At 50.0% G+C, this 12450-nt stretch overlaps 1 protein-coding gene across 2 annotated transcripts in view; it reads left to right on the forward strand.

The window, feature by feature from the left end:
• TBC1D17 (TBC1 domain family member 17) overlaps positions 1-12450 on the forward strand; it is a 59263-nt gene that overhangs the window by 8489 nt on the left and 38324 nt on the right. For both annotated transcript variants that reach the window (XM_069741486.1, XM_069741484.1), the window contains exons 3-5: positions 6985-7059; positions 7160-7280; positions 9606-9810. In XM_069741486.1, coding sequence (XP_069597587.1) covers positions 6985-7059; positions 7160-7280; positions 9606-9810 — 401 coding nt within the window. The remainder of the gene's footprint in view (positions 1-6984; positions 7060-7159; positions 7281-9605; positions 9811-12450) is intronic.

Consider the following 12450-nt stretch of genomic DNA (forward strand, 5'->3'; position numbering starts at 1 on the left):
GTATGTAACACAGCCCACGTAGTATATGGCAATGTGGGAACCATATGCGTGGTTAAAAAAGACTTAAAATAAAAAATAAACATATACTCACCTTCCGAGGGCCCCTTGTAGTGCTGGCGCCTGTGTGCAGTGCACGCGGCAGCTTCCGGTCCCAGGGTTGGACCTGTGATGACGTCGCGGTCACATGACCATGACGTCACGGCAGGTCCTTCTCGCATAGCATCCTTGCCACCGGTACCTGCCGCTTGCACTGCCGAGGAATGCGAGCAACATCGGAGGGTGAGAATAACCTTTTTTTTTAAAAATAATAATAATAATAATAATAATAATAATTTGTAACATTAGATCTTTTTACTATTGATGCTGTATACGCAGCATCAATAGTAAAAAGTTGGTCACACAGGGTTAATAGCAGCGTTAACGGACCGCGGACACTAACCCTGTGTGAGCGCTCAGCGCTGACTGCAGGGCAGTAAATCAGCGGCCATTTCGCTGCCAGACTATGGCCGTCGGTGATTGGTCGTGGCAATGGTCGTGGGCGGTTTGCCACGACCAATCAGCGACCTGGATTTCCATGACAGACAGAGGCCGCGACCAATGACTATCCGTGACAGACAGAAAGACGATTATATAGTAGATTTATATATATATATATATATATATATATATATATATATATATATATATATATATATATATATATATATATATATATATGTATATATATGTATATATATGTATGTATATATATATATATATATATATATGTATATGTATATGTGTGTGTGTATATATATATATATATATATATATATATATATGTGGGTATGTGTGTATATATGCATACATACATACATACATACATACAGTGTATATATGCTGTTATTATATATATAATATTATTTATTTTTCTCCTACGCCTCATTGGGGGACACAGGACCATGGGTGTTATGCTGCTGCCACTAGGAGGACACTAAGTAACACATAAAGAATAGCTCCTCCCCTGCAGTATACACCCTCCTGCTGGCTCTCAGCTCCTCCCCTGCAGTATACACCCTCCTGCTGGCTCTCGGCTCCTCCCCTGCAGTATACACCCTCCTGCTGGCTCTCGGCTCCTCCCCTGCAGTATACACCCTCCTGCTGGCTCTCGGCTCCTCCCCTGCAGTATACACCCTCCTGCTGGCTCTCGGCTCCTCCCCTGCAGTATACACCCTCCTGCTGGCTCTCGGCTCCTCCCCTGCAGTATACACCCTCCTGCTGGCTCTCGGCTCCTCCCCTGCAGTATACACCCTCCTGCTGGCTCTCGGCTCCTCCCCTGCAGTATACACCCTCCTGCTGGCTCTCGGCTCCTCCCCTGCAGTATACACCCTCCTGCTGGCTCTCGGCTCCTCCCCTGCAGTATACACCCTCCTGCTGGCTCTCGGCTCCTCCCCTGCAGTATACACCCTCCTGCTGGCTCTCGGCTCCTCCCCTGCAGTATACACCCTCCTGCTGGCTCTCGGCTCCTCCCCTGCAGTATACACCCTCCTGCTGGCTCTCGGCTCCTCCCCTGCAGTATACACCCTCCTGCTGGCTCTCGGCTCCTCCCCTGCAGTATACACCCTCCTGCTGGCTCTCGGCTCCTCCCCTGCAGTATACACCCTCCTGCTGGCTCTCGGCTCCTCCCCTGCAGTATACACCCTCCTGCTGGCTCTCAGTGAACCAGTTCCTGCTTAGTGTCTGTAGGAGGCACTTGGGTCTGGTTCAGACCCCACCATTTTAATTTTTATTTTTATTCTATTTTTTCCTTAACGGAGTGAATGGGGGCGACGGATCCAAACTCCCCCGAACCATGAACAGGCAAGAATGCGGAGCGTCTCCCCCCCTTTACCCTTTCCTGCACCGTTGGATGCCAGCCCTGAGCTCACCTTACGAGTGAAAGGTCCCTTCACGTTCCGATCTCCCCCCTCCATAGCAGGTGACCACATGGAGTAGCCCTCCATCTACCTCTCCTGGAGCCAGGTGCATAGCCGGACATGAATATGTATGGCGTCCGTGCAGCCCCCCTCTGCATCACCACTGATATAGCGGATGACGCAAGGCGGCAGAAGCTCTCCACCCCCTCCCTGACTATGGCGACGGTGGATTGAGCACCGGCCCACCCCATCTACCATGAGTACACCTGCGGGGCCGAGGCGCTGGGGGGTCCTGGTCCCCGGGGTATTGGAGGTCCACAGATACCTTTTAAAACCGTGGGTCACGTCGGTCCGCACAAATAGCGGCCGCGGCGCTGCAAGCCGCATCCGCAAACTTAAAATTTAGCCCCCGGCTTTTCCCTCTTCCAGGCCAGAACGTTGACTCCGCCCACCGGCAGTTACCGCCGCCAACTCTCTGGCGCTTCTTGTTCTGCGAGAAGCGCCTTCTCTTCCTGATCTCGGCGGCCATCTTTGGACACCCACATGGCTGATGCTGCAGCGCTGCTCCAGCGTTCTGAATCACAGCTTCAGGGATTAGTGATTTCGGTGAACACATTGTGGACCTCCCACATGCCTTGTCCCCAGACCATCACCGGGATTCGGGTTCTGAGACTTCCATCTCTCGCTCCACTTCCCTTGAGGCTAGTAGAGAACCTGGCTCAGAGGACGATTCTGACACGTTTCTAGATCAGGAATTTCATCACGATCAGGAGACTCTCTCGTTGAATCAGTATACAAAGCCCAACCTTTATCTAAAACGGATCATGCTGTGTCCTTTTAAGAGGACCAAGCGGGCTCACAGAGTGTTCGCCAATCATCCTGAATTTAAGGAAATCGTTGAATCTCATAGGATCCGTCCAGATAAACGCTTCACAGGGCAAAAGCCCATGAAGTCAGAATATCCCTTTGCTCCTGATCTAAGAAAAGATTGGTCACAGTCTCCTCTGGAAGATCCTCCAGTATCGCGCCTAGCTACTAAATCTATTTTATCCTCTTCGAGGGCGCCTCGATTAAAGACCCCACCGATCGTCAGATCGACAATATGGCTCATTCAGCTTTTGAAGCCTCAGCAGCCGCACTCTTCCCATCTTTTGCCGCTACGTGAGTGGCTAAGGCTATGACCCATTGGGCTGAGGTCTTATCTTCAGCTGTTCTGGATACCAATCTTCCCCCCCGAGATAGCAGACCTCGCTACTCAGATAGCCAGAGCTGGGGATTTTCTAGTCACCGCGTCTCTGGATGCCGCTGACTGCACTTCTCAAGCAGCAGCAAACGCCATCACCATTCGGAGGTCCTTATGGCTCAGGGACTGGCGTGCGGATTCTGCTTCCAAAAAGTCATTGACTTCTTTACCATATCAGAGCCTTTTTGGCGAAAAACTCGATCAATTAATTCCCGACGCCACTGGAGGGAAGAGTAAATTTCTCACAACAGACACTTTCGGCCCTTTCGGAACCAGCAACAGCAGGATCGGTCCCGATTTTTTTTTTTTTTTTTTTTTTTTTTTTCGTTCCAACTCAAATTGGTCCTCTACTTCCACATCTTCCGGACCCGGCTGTCACAACGTAGGGGTAGAGGTCCCCAGACCTCTTACAAACCTTCCCCTTCGTGGAGAGGCAGGCATAGGCAGTCAGAATCCAGGGGGTCCAGACCGGGCAGATCTCCCACACAATGACTCCCGGTGGTATCCGGAGGACACCCTCAAAGAAGGCGGCCACCTGCTTTCCTTCACCGACGCGTGGCTCTCGGTCGTTCATGACGAATGGTTCCGCGACCTAGTGTCCTCCAGATACAAGATAGAATTCTTCTCTCTTACACCAAATTGTTTTTTCCTGTCTTCTCCTCCCAGGGCAAAGGCATCAGAGTTCCTCCAAGCCATAAACTCTCTAAAAGAAGGCGGGGTTATTATCCCAGTCCCTCAAAGCGAAACGTTTCAAGGTGGAATCGCTTTGTTCTGTCATCGCCTCCATGGAAAAAGGCGAGTTCCTGGCGTCTATAGACACCCAGGACGCGTACCTCCACATTCCAATTTTCCCCTCTCACCAGATGTTCCTTCGCTTTGCAGTTCAGGAACAACACTTCCAATTTGTTGCTTTGCCCTTCGGCCTCGCAAACCGCTCCCAGGGTATTCACCAAGGTCATGGCGGCTGCCGTGGCCATCTTTCACACCCGAGGCGTGGTGGTGCTACCATATCTGGACGATATCCTCATCAAAGGCCCCTCTTTCCGCAAGTGCAAGGAGGCTGGTAACATCACAATATATTCTCTTTCTCGCCTGGGTTGGAAGATAAACTTCAAAAAATCTTCCCCAGTACCGGCTCAGCGAATTTCCTTTCTAGGAATGATACTGGACTCGTCCCAGGGGTTGTTGCTTCTTCCCCCGGAAAAGATCTCCACCTTACAGCGGGAAGCTCAGAAGCTCTCTCAACCTCGCACTCACTCTCTGGGCTTCAGTATGAGAGTCCTCGGCAGGATGGTAGCAGCCTTGAAGGCGGTTCCATTTGCCCAATTACATCTCCATCCCTTACAGCATGCCCTCCTGGCTGTTTGGGACTGGAACTCGTTCTCCCTCGACTGTCAGTTCTTCCTTCCCCAGCGAGTCAGACAGTTTCTCAGGTGGTGGACATTAAACTCCTCCCTGAATCAAGGGAAGTCTTTTCTTCCAGTACATTGGCTAGTTGTGACAACAGATGCCAGTCTTCTTGGCTGCAGAGCGGTGTTCTTACATCACACTGCTCAGGGCCGCTGGTCATTTCAGGAATCACGCCTTCCGATCAACATCTTAGAAATTTGGGCAATCAGGTTAGCTCTTCTCCCATTCCATCCCTTCATGACGGGTCGTCCCATCAGGATTCATTCCGACAATGCCACTGTAGTGGCATACATCAACCGACAGGGGGGAACCCGCAGCATGGCAGCCATGAATGAGGTAGGCTACATTCTCGGTTGGGCTGAGGAAAACCGCTAAATGATTTCTGTAGTTCACATCCCGGGAGTGGACAATTGGGAGGCAGATTTCCTCAGTCATCAAGGCCTCGACTCCAGGGAGTGGTCTCTTCATCCGGAGATCTGCCACCAGATCTGCTGTCGTTGGGGAACTCCGGACGTGGATCTGATGGCCTCACGGCTAAATTCCAAGGTTCCCGACTTCATAGCTCGGTCCCACGACCCAGCAGCCATCGGGGCAGATGCACTCGTACTCCCGTGGCATCATTTTCGGCTTCCGTACATATTTCCCCCGCTCCCCTTACTGCCGAGAGTCATCAAGAAGATCAGAGCAGAGGGAGTACCAGTAATCCTGATTGCGCCAGATTGGCCGCGCAGGGCGTGCTACGCGGAACTAGTTGAACTAGTCGCCGATGTTCCCTGGCGATTACCGAATCACGGAAGACCTGCTATCACAGGGCGCCATTTACCACCAGAAGTCCGAGGCCCTGTGTTTGACGGCATGGCCGTTGAGTCCTGGGTTCTAACTCAGGCAGGTTTCTCTCCGGAATTCATTTCTACCATGATCAGCGCTAGAAAGCCTGCGCATTTATCATCGCACTTGGAAAACCACCTTTTCCTGGTGCAACGACCGGGGACATTCTCCTCTTGAATTTTCCATTCCTTCCATCCTCGAATTTTTACAAACTGGTTTGGACTTGGGTCTCACCCTTAGTTCTCTCAAGGGGCAGATTTCAGCCCTGTCCGTTCTGTTCCAATGCAGGATTGCTAACAGATTACAAGTGAAGACGTTCATTCAGGGAGTCTCCCATAGGATGCCGCCCTATAAGATGCCGTTGGAACCATGGGACCTTAATCTGGTCCTCGGAGTCTTGCAAGAAGCTCCTTTAGAACCTCTACAGGAGGTTTCCCTGTCCTTTCTTTCATGGTTGCGATCACGTCCATTAGACGAGTCTCAGAGCTGGCGGCTTTGTCTTGTCAAGCTCCGTTCCTGAATTTTCATCAGGATAAGGTGGTTTTGAGAACATCCCCGTCCTTTTTGCCAAAGGTTGTCTCATCCTTCCATCTCAATCAGGAGATTGTTTTACCGTAACTCTGTCCGGCACCAGTACATCGTATTGAGAAGGCCCTCCACACACTGGATTTAGTGAGAGCTCTCAAGAGATACGTCTCGCGGACGGCATCCTTCTGCAGGTCGGATGCCCTGTTTGTGCTCTCGGAAGGGCCAAGGAAGGGGTTTCCCGCTTCCAAGGTGACAATAGCCAAATGGATTCGTTCAGCTATTCAGGAGTCCTACCGAGTCAGATGTCATCCTGTCCCAGCAGGGATTAAGGCTCATTCGACTCGGTCAGTGGGTGCATCTTGGGCCATCCGGCACCAAGCTTCGAAAGCACAAGTTTGCAGAGCTGCGACCTGGTCCAGTCTGCATACGTTTACAAAACATTACCATATTCATTCTCAGGCCTCGGCAGATGCGACCGTTGGCAGACGAATTTTGCAGGCGGCTGTGCCACATCTGTAACCTGTGGGTACAAGGAGCAATTACAGTTGATTGTTCCCCACCCAGGGACTGCTTTAGGACGTCCCATGGTCCTGTATCCCCCAATGAGGCATAGGAGAAGCAGGGATTTTTGTGTACTCGCCATAAAATCCTTTTCTCCGAGCCAATCATTGGGGACACAGCAGCCACCCTGTTAGCCTGACGGCTTTGGTTTTCTGTGTTGGTTTGGTTTTGACATAGTTCATCCTGGTTAAATGTTAAGCTCCTACTGCTTTGTTACCGAACTGGTTCACTTGGAGCCAGCAGGAGGGTGTATACTGCAGGGAGGAGATATTCTTTCTGTATTACTTAGTGTCCTCCTAGTGGCAGCAGCATAACACCCATGGTCCTGTGTCCCCCAATGATTGGCTCGGAGAAAAGGATTTTACGGTGAGTACACAAAAATCCCTGTTTTTTAGCACATAAAGGTAAAAAAAAATAAAAACTTGTTCCCCAAAAATGCAAAAATAATAGGCCCAAAATACCTTCGTCCTGCAGCGCATGAAGGGTCACTAAATGCTGTATTTTTTTTTTTCTTCCCAGACTTCGGATGTGCTCCTCCAGTGGACTCCTGTAGAAGAAGATGGTGAAACGACGCAGATTCATTATTCTAAAAAAGTAAGCGGAATTTTGCCGCCGATTTATTACATTTGAGTTTCTACCTGTAAAGTTGAGCTTCAGTTACAGAAGCAATTTTTTTTCATCCCTTTTTGTCCAGGAGTCTCCAGGCAGCGCAGCGTGCCGAGCGGAGGACGATATGTTTGATCCCGGTTATGAACCAGACTGGGCAGTTATCAGCACAGTGGGAACCAAAGTTCGCCCGCAGGAAGATTTGTCGGGTGGGTAAATGTTGCCGTCTTTTAACCTTTTAACCCTTCATGACCTTTGACGTCATGTGCCTGCCTTTGATGCGGGCTTGCACGCCGAGCTTGCATCTTTCCTCGCACGTGATGTCTGATGTAATCAGCCATCATGTGCGTGCTCCGCTTGCGACTGTTAACAAGTTAAATCCCACTGTCAATCCATGATTTAACACGCGCTGGGCGGAAGCGCATCACAGACGCCAGCCATCGGCTCCCCTGTTGTTTGATCAGCGGGGCCCCGATTGGCTGTTATGACAACTGGAAGCCTGCAGAAGACCCCCGTGCCTGTCATCATCACCATCCTCCTATGAACAGTGGCTTGTGGCCAATTGATCAGTCGTATTCCTATTGGATCTTAAAAAAACAAACAAAAAAAACTAATATATATATATATATATATATATATATATATATATATATATATATATAATCAGGTGAACGTTCACGCGAATGTCATATCATTTACCCAAATGAAAGGGTTCTTGAAGGGCGTAGCCTATATATTTTTTATTTTTGCACTTCTAATTTTTCCTCTCGTTTTTCCAAAAGCCCCTTCTTTTTTTTTTTTTTTTTTTTTCTTCTTTTTCTCCATCGACATACCCTTATAAGGGCTTTTTTTTTTTTTTTTTTTTTTTGCTGCAGGGATGAGTCCAAATTTTGATTAAAGTCGTGAAAAAAATTCCAAGTGAGGAGAAATAATGAAAAAAAAAAAAAAAATGAAAGTAAAACAATGACTTCCTTGGACTTTGTTTTCACTGCATTAAGTGTGCAGTAAAAAAAAAAAAGACTGGTCAATATGATTCTCTGTACCATTACACCGATGCCAAACGTGCATCGTTTTCGATTTCAGCAGCTTAAACAATTAATAAATATGTAAAGGCAAAAAAAAAAAACTGATTTGTGTCACCATTTTCTGAAAATTTTTCTTTATTTCTCCCACAAATTTAAATGTATTTTATTGGGATTTTATGTGATCCCAACACAAAGTAGTAATAGCTTGTGACGTGTCAAGGAAATGATACATGGGTTTTCTAAATATTTAAAAAATATAAATCTGAAAATTATGATGTGCATTTGTATTCTTCCCCTCCCTTGAGTAATTACTTTGTAGGACCACCTTTCGCTACAATTACTGCTGCCGTCTTTTGGGGTCTGTCCCTACCAGCTTTGCACATCTAGAGGAGACATTTTTGCCCTTTCTTTGCACATTCGCTCATTGAGAGTGTATGGTGGCGTCTGTGATCATCAATTTTCACGTCTTGTCACAGACTCTCTGGGATTTACAGTAGGTGTGGATGAGACTGGGCCGTTCACACACATGAATATGCTTTGATATAAACCCTCTATTGTAGCTCTGGAAGTATGTTTAGGGTTGTTTTCCTGCTGGAAGGTGAACCTAAGCCCCAGTCTCAAGGCTTTTACTGCCTCTATCAGGTTTTCCTGCAGGATTGCACTGTATTTAGCGCACTTCATTTTCTCATAAACTCTGACTAGCTTCCCTGCCCCTGCTGAAGAAAAGCCTCCCCACAGCATGATGCTGCCACCACCATGTTTGACAGTGAGGATGGTGTTTTCCAGGTGGTGATTGGTGTTAATTTTCCTTCACACATGAGCTTGAATCTCTGCAGCTCCTCCAGAGTGACCATGGGCCTCTTGGCTGTTTCTCTAATTAGTGCTCTCCTCACTGGGATGTTAATTTAGGTGGAAGGCCATGTCTTGGCAGGTTTGCAGTTGTGCCATACTCTGTCCATTTTTGGATGATGGACTCAACAGTGCTCCATGAGATGTTCAGAGCTTGGACTTTTTTTTAATAACCTAACCCTGAAGAGTCTTCACAACTTTATGCCTGACCTGCCTGGTGGCCTCCTTGGTTTTCATGATGCTGTTTGATTCCTAATGTTCTCAAACAAACCTCTGAGGCTTTCACAGAACACCTGTAGTTATACTGGGAAGACATTACACAGGGGTGGACTCCATTTACTAATTATGTGACTTCTGGAGGCAATTGGTCACTCGGGATTTTATTTAGGGGCTTAATTCAAATGCACGTCTCAATTTTCAGACTTATATTTTTAAAATAATTAGAAAACCATGTATTACTTCCTTTACACTTCCTAAATACTTCCTATTTTGTGGTGGTATATCACATAAAATCCCAATAAAATGCAATTGTGTCACGAGGGAAGTCTGGTGGGCACTCCGGATAGGATCGTACCGCTTTTAAATACAGCTGTCGGTTGTTGACAGTGGCTTTTAAGGGGTTAACTGCGGCGATCACTTGTTCACTTTTCCTTTTAACAGCCATGAAATCGGGGAACCGCGGCAAATGGGCCTTCTTGTTCAGTCTGTCAGAACTCAAGTCTGTGCGTAAAAGCAAGATGGGCCTGAGCTGGTCGTATCTGATATTCACTACTAAGGACGGGGTGTCCTTCCAAGCTCTTCATTTTCATCAAGGTGGAACGAAAGCTCTGCTGAAGGCCCTCCGGAAGTATGTTATACTGGCCGTGTAAGTAGTGAACTTGCTTTATCTAATCATTTAACCGTGTGGGGGTCGAAGCTTTGCCTTCTACACCTTGGAGATGTCATGCTTCCAGATTTATGGCATTGCCACAGTATGGCTGCTTCTATAGCCATTCCTCGCCTGGTTGTTGTGGCCTCCTCGCCTGGTTGTAGCGGCCTCCTCGCCTGGTTGTGGCGTCCTCCTCGCCTGGGTGTGGCGGCCTCCTCGCCTGGTTGTGGCGTCCCTCCTCACCTGGTTGTAGCATCCTCCTCGCCTGGTTGTGGCGTCCTGCCCGCCTGGTTGTGGCGTCCTCCCCGCCTGGTTGTGGCGTCCTCCCCGCCTGGTTGTAGCGTCCTCCTCGCCTGGTTGTAGCGTCCTCCTCGCCTGGTTGTAGCGTCCTCCTCGCCTGGTTGGTTGTAGCGTCCTCCTCGCCTGGTTGTAGCGTCCTCCTCGCCTGGTTGTGGCGGCCTCCTCGCCTGGTTGTGGCGTCCTCCCCGCCTGGTTGTAGCGTCCTCCTCGCCTGGTTGTAGCGTCCTCCTCGCCTGGTTGTAGCGTCCTCCTCGCCTGGTTGTAGCGTCCTCCTCGCCTGGTTGTAGCGTCCTCCTCGCCTGGTTGTAACGTCCTCCTCGCCTGGTTGCGGCGGCCCTCCTCGCCTGGTTGCGGCGGCCCTCCTCGCCTGGTTGCGGCGGCCCTCCTCGCCTGGTTGCGGCGGCCCTCCTCGCCTGGTTGCGGCGGCCCTCCTCGCCTGGTTGCGGCGGCCCTCCTCGCCTGGTTGCGGCGGCCCTCCTCGCCTGGTTGCGGCGGCCCTCCTCGCCTGGTTGCGGCGGCCCTCCTCGCCTGGTTGCGGCGGCCCTCCTCGCCTGGTTGTGTATATATCCTGATGCTGCAGGATCAGACTACATGGCTTATTTGTAGTCTGTTACCATGGCGACACACTGACTAGATGGTAGCTGTACAGCTAAAATGGCAGGAAATATTTACCAAAAATTGATAGCAAATTTTCTCCATTTACCTTTACATTTATTGGGACAATAGTTAATGATTAGTTGTGAGCGTGTGACCTCGGGTGAACCAAGGATAAACCAATCAAAGCAAAACTTCGCCTACTATTCCTCCTCGCATTGTTTTATTGCGAGTGCCCTTTGTAATCGCTGCGGACGAGCTCCGCTTTCCTGCCCGGCTCTACTTCCCCTGAGCAGGCGGCATCCATCAGTGTGTAGTGAGCAGGCAGCACAGCGCTAATGGCGGCTCCCGCTCCGGAGGAATCGCCCAGCGGCCGCGCTCTTCCCGTCTATTATTGATGAGCTTCATCGTAACCAGACGCTCCAGCTTCACTTACCCCGACGGATCCTGCGGGCTGCTGACGGATGCGGAGTCCGGGCCATTATGACAGCTTAGGTCCTGCTTAAATTGCTTCTCAAGTGCCTGTCCTGGAAGTCCTTATCAATTAAAGGGAAGCGGACATTATGCTTACGTATTAATGGCATATTAAAGGGATATTCTAGTGGGTTTATCACTCTCCCCTTCAATGATGAAAGTAAGAGTAAGTCGATCTGTCATCAGATTTCAGGACCCAAACTATAAACATTATTATACAGGTTTCTCAGACCAGATGAGGCTGCTGTACTTGCTGTGAAAATCCCACATCAGAACGGCTGCATAATACTGATATTTCAATTGAGACTCCTAAAATGCTAATTTTAATATCTGGCTGGAAGCATTATACATCTGTTCTTTCGTGGATTTCCAAAGTCAGTACACCAGCCCCGTTAGGTCAAAGGCTTCTATAATGTAATGTATGCAGTTTGTATTGTGAAGTCTGGTGACACGCCGTAAAGCACAGCTCTCCATTTGACCCAAAACTGGTAGAAAAGCACAGTCTTGTTTCCTTCATCCCACCCCACAAGTTAAAACTGCTTTCAGTGCACACAGTAGTGTCATACGTGCAGGAACTGTCCTTAATGTTGTGCTGTCCACTCTGTTTGAGTGGGTGGTTCCTTTTAATCAACATTCTGTCAGCAGTGTAGTTCCAGAGGGGGTCCCGCCTTCCCACCGTAGTTCGAGGGGGAGTCCTGCCTTCCCGCTGGGGTTCCAGAGGAGTGTTCCGTCTCCTTGCCGTAGTTCCAGAGGGGTGGGTCCCGCCTTCCTGCCGTAGTTCCAGAGGGGTGGGTCCTGCCTTCCCGCCGTAGTTCCAGAGGGGGAGCCCCACCTTCCCGCCGTAGTTCCAGAGGGGGCGTCCCGCCTTCCCGCCATAGTTCCAGAGGGGGCGTCCCGCCTTCCCGCCGTAGTTCCAGAGGGGGCGTCCCGCCTTCCCGCCGTAGATCCAGAGGGGAAGTCCCGCCTTCCCGCCGTAGTTCTAGAGGGGGAGTCCCGCCTTCCCGCCATAGTTCCAGAGGGGGCGTACCGCCATAGTTCCATAGGGGGCGTCCCGCCTTCCCGCCGTAGTTCCATAGGGGGCGTCCCGCCTTCCCGCCGTAGTTCCATAGGGGGCGTCCCGCCTTCCCGCCGTAGTTCCAGAGGGGGCGTCCCGCCATAGTTCCAGAGGGTGCGTCCCGCCTTCCCGCCATAGTTCCAGAGGGGGCGTCCCGCCATAGTTCCAGAGGGGGCGTCCCGCCTTCCCGCCGTAGTTCCAGAGGGGGCGTCCCG

Source organism: Ranitomeya imitator, chromosome 10 (genome assembly GCF_032444005.1).
Source record: "Ranitomeya imitator isolate aRanImi1 chromosome 10, aRanImi1.pri, whole genome shotgun sequence".
NCBI classification, from domain to species: domain Eukaryota; kingdom Metazoa; phylum Chordata; class Amphibia; order Anura; family Dendrobatidae; genus Ranitomeya; species Ranitomeya imitator.